The 10,565-nt window shown below is 45.5% G+C and overlaps 1 protein-coding gene across 1 annotated transcript; it reads left to right on the top strand.

Moving 5' to 3' along the window:
• Window positions 1–503: 503 nt before the first annotated feature.
• LOC147959348 (ethylene-responsive transcription factor ERF109-like) lies at window positions 504–872 on the top strand. The gene has a single exon (XM_087532610.1). The coding sequence runs from the start codon at window positions 504–506 to the stop codon at window positions 870–872; it is 369 nt and encodes a 122-aa protein (XP_087388736.1).
• Window positions 873–10,565: the final 9,693 nt, after the last annotated feature.

The following is a 10,565-nucleotide window of genomic DNA, read 5'->3' as shown; positions in this document are numbered from 1 at the left end:
CTTGCTATGATCTTAAGGAAATAAACAAGGAATAAAAAGAAATAAACAGATCATATTGATCTTATGGAGAGTAATGACTTCACATACAAAAGAGTATGATGAATACAAGTTGTTGAGAGTTGACAAACATAGTTTTGGTCATCGTTGCAATTAATAGGAAGTAATAAAGAAAGAGAGGTTTTCACATATTAAGAGCATCTCCAACAGCCACGGTAAAAAGCGCGCGCGCGGTAAACCGAGTCTTTTGGGCGTGCGGGACGTTTCAGCGCGCTCCAGCGGTGGCGGGAAAATCGCGCGCGCGGGAACGGTTTGCGCGCGCATGGGAAAAGACGGCAGGTCGCGTGCTTTTTTGCTGCACCGCTTCCGGCGCGCCTATAAAATGCGGCACGCGCCACACGCCTATTGCACACGCTTCTCTTCCTCTTCCGTTGCCACACGCCCCTCCATCACTTCCTTGGTTGCTTTCGCTGCCACCCGCGCCACCGCTCCAGCGCCCCGCCACCATGTCGCCGCGCCGCCGAGGAGTGTCGGGATACCGCGGCGTTCGCCAGCGCCCCAACGGCGAGTTCTACTCGGAGATACGATCCGGCCAACTCCGGCTCGGCCTTGGCACCTTCGAGATGACGCACGAGGCCGCCCGCACATACGACGCGGCGGCGTGGCGCCTAGGCAGGCCACGCCAGCAGATGAACTTCCACGATGTCCACACGCTGCACCAGGCGCTGGACGTCGCCCCGCCACCTCGTCTTTGCACGGCACAAGACCGTGCGGAGCATGCTGAGCGGCAGAACCGCCTCCTCATCACCTATGAGGACGAGCGGGTCATGGCGGAGTGGCACCAACAACACCCGGAGGACGTCTCCTATGAGTAAGCCTACTGGGCAAGGCTGTAAGTGCATCTAGTGCCACCCCTAGTTGGTTTTGGAGTATTGACGACAAACCTAGTTGAGGGACTAATGTGTTTGTGAGAATTACAGGATAACACAGGTAGAAGTCCCTCATGATTCGGTTTTACTACCAGAGATGACCCCTAAAAATGTATGAAGACATTGAAGTCAAAGGTGGTATATGAAGATATTCACATTGAAGACTATGACAAGAGAAGACACGATATGAAGCCTATGGAGCTCGAAGACTTAGATCTTTCGTAGTTCTTTTTCTTTTGTGTTGAGTCATAGGAACCACCGTACTGTTAAGTGGGGTCCAAGAGAACCAGTCAGAATGACTGAAGTGATGCCTAAACCAAAAACATATGTCTTCGAGTGAAGACAATGAGAGCGAATCTTGTCCTGAGTCGGACAAGTCAGCTTTGCTTATAGCCCAAGTAAAGTTGCCGTGTGAGTTTGAAATCTGACCGTTGGGACACGTGTCAGTTCCTTAGTGACCCAGGGTCATTTCGAACAAATCAGGTCGGGTTGCCAAGTGGCTATGAATAGCCCACCCCCTACAACCATAAACGGTTGGCTGCTCAGATTGATAGTACGACTTTTGTCGTTTGAGAGCAACCCACCTCGAAGCCTGTGAGAGAGAATTCCTTGAGAGGATAAAGACCTAACCACCTAGAGCCAGACAAAATTGGGCATCACTTAAGTCTTCTTGTCTGTGTGATCTGAAGACTTATTACACTTAAGGACTGTGCATCCTCCAGCCGGTTAGGCGTCGCGTTCTAAGCTTCCAAGAGACATTGTGGATTGCCAGTGAACAAAGTCTGTGAAGGTTTGGGAGTCTACCTTGAAGACTTACTAGAGTGATTGGGCGAGGTCTATGTGACCTTAGCTCAAGGAGAATACGGTGAGGACTGGGTGTCCTGAGCTGCGTGTTCAGGACTGGGTGTCCGGGACTGTGTGTCCTAAGGTTTAAATACCTAGCCGCTCCAACCAGACGTACAGTTGTCACAGCAACTGGAACTGGTCCAACAAATCATTGTCTTCAACGAGTCACTGGTTTCATCCTCACTTCACTTTACTTACTGTTTCTCCTTGTGAAGTCATTGTATGTTTGCTTTATCATTTGTCTTCATTGAGTGACTGCGTGTTCTGTTTGGCTTCAGAATATCTTCCTACCTGATCCTTACTACCTAGCTGCTACTAGTCTTTGTGCTTTCACTTCATTGAATACTTGACTATGGTTTGCCTAGTGTAGTCTACTTTCCGCTGCATGGTAATAGGTTTAATTTTATCGTTTGTCTTCAAAACTCCCATGTTCTGAAGACTTTCATAAAAATCGCCTATTCACCCCCCCTCTAGTCGATATAACGCACTTTCAATTGGTATCAGAGCGAGGTGCTCCCTTGTTCTGTGTGATTCGGTTTAACCACCTGGAGTTTTAGCTATGTCGACTGCAGGGATAATTAAAGTCTCCGCTGCGTGCCCCGTCTTCGATGGAACTGAATATCCCTACTGGAAGAATAAGATGCGTATGCATCTTGAAGCCATTGACGTCGACCTATGGTATGTCGTCGAAAACGGCGTTCCCAAGGCTGGAGAAGGTGTCACTGCTGTTGATGTCAAGAAATTCGTTCAACTGGACTCTACTGCCAAGAAGATCATCTGTGGTCATCTGACCAAAGGACAGTATGGCCGTGTGAGTGCTTTGAAGACATCCAAGCTGATCTGGGACTGGCTCTCCAAAGTCAATGAAGGCATCTCAACCCAGAGAGATCAGAGAATCAGTGTCCTTCGCAACCTCTTCAACCGCTTCAAGCGAAATGACAATGAGAATGTCCAGCACACATTTGACCGACTCACTGACATCACAAATGAGCTTCAAGCCCTCGGCGCCACTGAGATTACCAAACACGAAGTCGTCAAGACGCTGCTGAGATCACTTGATAGTTCGTTTGACATCCTGGCCCTGATGATTCAAGAACGTCCTGATTTCAAGACACTCGATCCGTCTGACATACTTGAGAGGCTCAACACACATGAGTTTCAGCTTTCGGAGAAAAGAGAGATCTACGGTCCAAACTATGGGCGAACTCGTGCCTTGAAGGCAAAAGCTGTCTCCTCATCTAAAGAAGAATCTGACAGCAGTTCTGATGACCCTGAAGACATTGGAAGGGAACTTGCTATGCTTGTCAAGAAGTTCCAAAAATTCACCAAGAAGAAAGGCTTCAGAAAGTCTTCCCGATCAAGTTCAAGGAATGATGAAGCTCCTGCTCATGACTACAAGAAGAGAACATGTCACAAGTGCAAGAAACTTGGCCACTTCATCTCTGAGTGTCCACAGTGGGACAATGAGAACAAAAATAAGAAGAAGAGCAAAGAATGTGACTCTGACGACAAGAAGAAGAAGAAGAAACACTCAAAGTCTTCTTCCAAGTCTTCCTCAAAGTCTTCATCACACAAGAAGAGCTCATCTGGCAAGGCACGTGCGTTTGTTGGCAAGGAAATGGATTCAGAGGAGGAGTCCGCTTCTGAGGAGGCAGAGGTGGAATCTGAGGAGGAGTCTGATTCTGGCATTGCGAGTCTGGCTACAGCATACGTCGCCAAGTCCATCTTCAACACTGAAGACAATGACTTCATCACGGACACTGATGCAAATGACAAGAACGACTCCACTCCTACCTACTGCTTCATGGCACGCGGTGCCAAGGTAAACACACGCACTACTCGCTATCAAACATCTAGTGACGATAACTCTGACTGTGATTCAAAACCCAGCTACAAAACACTTGCTAAAATTGCAACTGAACAACAGAAAGCTATGGCACATATTCAAAAACTGTTAGACAGAAGCGATGATCTGTTAGGTGCTGAAATGACTCAATCTGAATCCTTAATTGAAGACATAAAAAATCTTCATGTTAAGTATCAGGAACTGGAAAGTCGTCATGAAACTCTCTCAACAACTCATGAAAAGCTTTCCTATGATTATCTTCAAAGGAAGCAAGATCTTGAGAAATTGAGAGCGGTTCATGAAGATCTTCAAACTAAAAACGAGTCACTTCGTGCCAAACAGATCAGTCCCGCTCAGGAAGGATTTGAACCACCATGTCTTAAATGCATTGAGTGTGATAATGCTACTTCTGTTGCTGAATGTTCTACTGCTACTGCTGTTGCAATATCTTCAACTGTTGATGCGGTAACTAACCCCTCTGCTGAGGATACCACCGCTATTGCTCATGAGAATGCTAGGTTGAAGACATTGCTTGAAACAGGGATGTACAAAAGTATTAAAGGGCATCAGACGCTGTGCGATGTCCTGAAAAAGAAGATTCTGAACCGAAACCCTAGGAAAGAGGGTGTAGGGTTCGTAAGGAAAATGAATGCAGATGGCTCTTACTGGAAACCTGAGCAGTACCCCAAAACCATGTGGGTTGCTGCAAAGGAACCTTCAGCAGATCCATCCAATTTATCTGGCTTCACTTGTGCTAACCCCATTATCATTGATGAATCCTTTGATGCAAACTATATACTGTTTAAGAATCAGAATGGTGAAGTGTTTGCCAGGTACATTGGTACTAACTGAAGGAATGGACCGCCTATGAAGAAGATCTGGGTTCCGAAAAGGTGTCTGGAGAGTCTTCCTATGAATGTCATCATGACACCTCATGTGAAGAAGACAAACCTCAGACCAAAGGCTTCATACGGTCCAAAGGCTTCATATAGACAGAGGACTCACCTGAGTCGCACTAACGCAAATGTTTTGCAGGAAAATCATACTCAGGCATATGAATATGAGAGCGGTTCATCAAATCGCCATGTTCATAAGACCAAGAACTATTCTGCTTATTCTTATGAGTACTATTATCCGCATGCAAGACTGTTTGCTAAGGCTTCAAAGCCAAAATTCTCAGATGCTGCACTTAGACTTATTGCTTCTAAGCCACCCTTGAAGATGTGGGTGGTTAAGAAGGCTTAACTCTCTTTTGCAGGGAAAGGTCTCCAGCAGAAAACCAAAATCGTCTGACGCTATTGCTGGGGACCTTAAACATCTTGTAGGGCGCAAGATCAAATGCCCAAATGGTCTTACTATGTACTTCGTACCTGAATCGCTTGCTACTCTCCCTATTAGTCCTAACCTGGATCTAAGCTTTCATAACCCACTGGTTCGTCAAATGTTTTTGCTTCACAATGCTCTTGGTGAAGCCTGTCCCCCTAACTGCACTGTAGGGTACGACACCAGCATCTTCAGAATGGATTATTGACAGTGGGTGTACAAATCACATGACTGGCAAAAGAAGTCTTCTTATGGACGCAACCTTATGTCCATCCGACAAGAGCCACATCACATTTGCTGACACTGGTAAAAGTAAGGTATTGGGTCTAGGTAGAGTTGCAATCTCAAAGGATCAACACATGGATAAAGTCATGCTTGTTGAATCCCTTGGCTTCAACTTAATGTCTGTCTCAATGCTTTGCGATTTGAACATGATCATAATGTTTGGAAAATATCGTTGCCTTGTACTAATGGAATCTAACAAGTCTCTAGTGTTTGAAGGGTATCGAAAAGATGATTTGTACGTGGTAGATTTCTCAGCAGGGCCACAACTTGCAGTATGTCTTCTAGCAAAGGCTTCAGAATGCTGGCTCTGGCATCGGAGGCTTGGACATGCTGGCATGAGGAACCTCCACACCCTTGCGAAGAAGAAGCATGTCATAGGCATCGAGGGCGTCAAGTTCAAGAAAGACCACTTATGCGGTGCCTGTGAAGCAGGGAAGATGATGAGGGCCAAACATCCCTCGAAGACAATCATGACTACTACTCAACCCTTTGAACTGCTTCACATGGATCTTTTCGGTCCCACTCATTACTCAACTCTAACTACTACTGCTTGCCTCTATGGCTTCGTTATTGTTGATGATTATTCTAGATATACTTGGGTGCACATAATCCTTTACAAGACTGAAGTGCAGGATGTCTTCAGATGCTTCGCCAATCGAGCTATGAACAATTTTGGTGCCAAGATAAAGCACATCAGAAGTGACAATGGCACTGAATTCAAGAACACTGGCCTTGATACATATCTTGATACCTTGGGCATCACACATGAATTCTCAGCTCCGTACACGCCACAGCAGAATGGCATCATCGAACGCAAGAACAGAACACTAATTGAGATGGCCAGAACGATGCTAGATGAATACAAGACCCCAAGAAAATTCTGGCCCGAAGCCATTGATACTGCATGCCATACAATCAATCGTGTTTATCTTCACAAGCTACTGAACAAGACATCTTATGAGCTCCTTACTGGTAAGAAGCCAAATGTCAGTTACTTCAGAGTATTTGGCGCAAGGTGCTGGATCAAGGACCCACATCACACCTCAAAATTTGCACCAAAAGCACATGAGGGTTTTATGCTCGGATATGGAAAGGATTCGCACTCCTACAGAGTCTTCAATCTCTTTCATTACAAAGTGGTTGAAACAGTGGACGTGCGGTTCGATGAGACCAACGGTTCACAAAGAGAGCAGCTGCCAAATGTAGTAGATGAAGTTCCATCCAGTGAATCAATCAAGCTAATGGGAACTGGAGAAATTATACCTTCTGAAGCTCATCCTGAAGAAGAACTTATCATTTCAGCACTTGATCAACATGAAGACAATGCTCAGCCTGAAGACATTCCTTCCAACAACGACAATGAACAGCAAGAGCAAAGTCTTCGCTCTGTACATCCTCGCGTTGCCAATGAAGTGCAGATTGAAAGAATAATTGATAGCATCAATGCACCTGGTCCACTCACTCGTTCAAGGGCAACTCAGCTAGCAAATTTCTCTGGGCACTTCGCATTCGTCTCAATATCAGAACCCAAGAAAGTTGAAGAAGCCTTCATGGAACCTGAATGGATTCAAGCTATGCAAGAAGAGCTTCAACAGTTTGAGTTGAATAATGTATGGGAACTGGTTAAGCGTCCTGATCCACGGAAGCACAATATAATAGGCACCAAATGGATATACCACAACAAGCAAGATGAGCATGGTCAGGTTGTCAGAAACAAAGCTCGTCTCGTTGCTCAAGGATATACTCAAGTGGAAGGCATTGACTTCGATGAAACATTTGCTCCTGTGGCCAGACTTGAAGCCATTTGCATACTGCTGGCCTATGCAAATCATCATAACATACTTCTATATCAAATGGATGTGAAGAGTGCCTTTCTCAATGGCAAAATTGAAGAAGAAGTGTATGTTGCACAACCGCCTGGCTTTGAAAATCCAAAACATCCTGACATGGTATACAAGCTCAACAAGGCACTGTATGGCCTCAAACAAGCCCCTAGGGCCTGGTATGACACACTCAAATACTTCCTGAAGAGCAAAGGCTTCATACCTGGCTCCCTAGATCCCACTCTTTTCACGAAGACATATGATGGTGAACTGTTTGTGTGCCAAATATATGTGGATGACATTATCTTCGGCTGCACCAATCAGAAGTACAGTGAAGAGTTTGGATATATGATGCAAGAGCAATATCAGATGTCCATGATGGGGGAGTTGAAGTTCTTCCTTGGTCTTCAAATACGACAACAACGCAATGGCATCTTCATATCTCAAGACAAGTATCTCAAAGATTGCCTGAAGAAGTTCGGTATGCAAGACTGCAAAGGCTTCACAACACCAATGCCAGCCAAACATCATCTGGGTCCTGACGACAATGGTAAAGAGTTCGATCAAAAGGTATACCGCTCCATGATTGGTTCATTACTTTATCTATGTGCATCTAGGCCAGATATTATGCTTAGTGTTTGCATGTGTGCTCGATTTCAAGCGGCACCAAAGGAGTCGCATCACTTAGCTGTGAAGCGAATTCTTCGATATTTGGCTCACACCCCAACTCTAGGATTATGGTATCCAAAGGGCTCAGAGTTTGATCTGGTTGGATTCTCGGATGCTGATTATGCTGGTGACAAAGTTGATTGCAAGTCTACATCAGGCACATGTCACTTTCTGGGACGATCACTTGTATGTTGGTCTTCAAAGAAGCAGAACTGTGTATCTCTCTCCACTGCTGAATCTGAATACATTGCTGCTGGATCTTGCTGCGCTCAGCTTCTGTGGATGAAGCAAACACTCAAGGACTACGGCATTCATCTGAAGCAAGCGCCACTTTACTGCGACAACGAAAGCGCCATCAAGATTGCTAACAACCCAGTTCAGCACTCGAAGACAAAGCACATTGAAATTCTTCATCACTTTCTCAGAGATCATGTTGTGAAGGAAGACATTGATATCATACACGTCAACACTGAAGAGCAATTGGCAGATATCTTCACCAAGCCCTTGGATGAGAAGAGGTTTTGCAAGTTACGATGTGAGCTAAATATCCTGGAATCCACAAATGTCTTGTGATCAGGCACACATCCTAACCCGTATGCATATTGATGACTTAGATGTGCAACACACGAAGTGAAGTATATCTTCAATCAATGAAGATATACATTCTAAGTGTGAATACATTAATGTGGAATTTGACTTCGGAGCGCCACGATAATTGTGCGCCGTGTCTGGGTCTAATACTTCCTATACGGTGGGTAACGCCAACACCAAACGTTCTATTTTGAAGTGTTTCACTCATGGCGGTACCTTGCAATGTCTTCACATTTGGTTTGGCTTCGATCTCAACATATTTTCATGATTATCTTCACTATGTTGATTATAGATATATATATATATATATATATATGCTAGTGTTCTGTCCTCTACAGCATTCACTTATAGCTATGTCTTCGTGTTGAATCTTTTGAACTAAGTGAATGTGATCGGACCCCAACCTCTCTATGCTTTCTATCTCAAACTCTATCTCTCCAAGTCATATGCATTCTATTGAAACTGTCGAATGTCTTCTCTGCGTCCTTGTCAGCAGAAGATACAGAGACAATAATTAAGTCCGTTTTCAATGCTCATTCCTCCACATGAAATCCGAAGAAGTAGGAACGACCACCCGACAATCCAGGCATGCGTGGGACGTGGAACAAACCCCAAAATTCCTCATACTGGCCACGTGTTCCTCAGATGCGAATCGCCAGGGGCACCTGTGTAATAGCACAGTGCCGCCCCTGTGCCTATAAATACACACTTACAGCGGTAATTATCTCTTCTTCCACCCTCGCACGAACCCTAGCGCCACCGCTAGCTCTCGACGACGCCGGCGACGAAGCGCTTCACTGCGGCAACCTCTCCGACGCTGTCTTCACACCGACCGCGGACATCGTCCTCTCCGCCGTCGCCGTAGGTGTCCTCCGTCGCCAAGTTAGGGCACGGAAGAGTGAACTGCTCGGCCTCATCTCCCACTCCGTCTAGCAGTTCTCAGTGTGAATTCTTACAGCATCACATAAATTCTCCTGAAGCCAGTTCCTGTTGGTCCAGCAAGAGAAAGCCTTTGAAGCCTCTGAACGTCTTGAAGCCTTTCAAGTTAAAGTTTATGGCTTCAGAGAAAGCAGCAAGGAAGGGGGCAGACAACGTCATGGCGGAACATCCAGAGATCTGCCTGATGAACTCGTAGAAATGTATAAGACAGATCTTGAAGAAGATTATAGTCAGCGCAAGACCCGAATCCAATGGATTCGACGCTATTGGGCAGAACAATGGTTCAAATACCGCTTCACAACCCAAGAGTATGCTGAGAAAAGTGCCATCAAAAGACCGTGGGGAGACATCTTATACAAGAACCTTCTACCCAGGTCCAGAGATGAGGCTATTGCCCAAAGCTTCTATCCATGCATGGTCCGTGCACCACAGCCTGATGATGCACATCCGTCGTCACTACTCTGGTGTCGTGACGATAATCTGTTCAAGCGCAACTTCCAGTTTGCTCAAAACTCAGCGAAGCAGAACAAGAAGAAATTTGGGTTAGACTTCAACCCTGGTCCCTCAGTGAAAGTGTGTTATATCGACTAGAGGGGGGTGAATAGGCGATTTTTATCAAAGTCTTCAAAACGTGGGAGTTATGAAGACAAACAGCGAAGATTTTGCCTATTACTATGCAGCGGAAGTTAGATTACACTAGGCAAGCCATGGTCAAGTATTCAATAGAGTGAAAGCACAAAGACAAACAGCTGCAGTGTAATAAGTATCAGGTAGGAAGAAGTTATGAAGCCAAACAGATCATACATTCACGTTGTGAAGACAAAAGATAGAGCAAGCATGCAATGGCTTCACAATGAGTAACAGTAAGAAAAAGGAAGTGAAGATGAAACCGGTGACTCGTTGAAGACAATGATGTGTTGGACCAGTTCCAGTTGCTGTGACAACTGTACGTCTGGTTGGAGCGGCTAGGTATATAAACCTTAGGACACACAGTCCCGGACACCCAGTCCTGAACACTCAGCTCAGGACACCAAGTCCTCACCGTATTCTCCTTGAGCTAAGGTCACATAGTCCTCGCCCAATCACTCTGGTAAGTCTTCAAGTTAGACTCCCAAACCTTCACAGACTTTGTTCACTGGCAATCCACAATGTCTCTTGGATGCTCTGAACGCGACGCCTAACCGTCTGGAGGATTCACAGTCCGCAAGTGTAATAAGTCTTCAGATCACACAGACAAGAAGACTTAAGTGATGCCCAATGTTCTCTGGCTCTGGGTGGTTAGGGCTTTTCTCCTCGCTAGGAATTTTCTCTCAAAGG

This window comes from Triticum urartu, chromosome 7A (assembly GCF_056163025.1).
Source record: "Triticum urartu cultivar PI428250 chromosome 7A, HENAU_Tu73, whole genome shotgun sequence".
In the NCBI taxonomy this organism is placed as follows: domain Eukaryota; kingdom Viridiplantae; phylum Streptophyta; class Magnoliopsida; order Poales; family Poaceae; genus Triticum; species Triticum urartu.
This window is presented reverse-complemented; position numbering and strand designations above follow the sequence as displayed.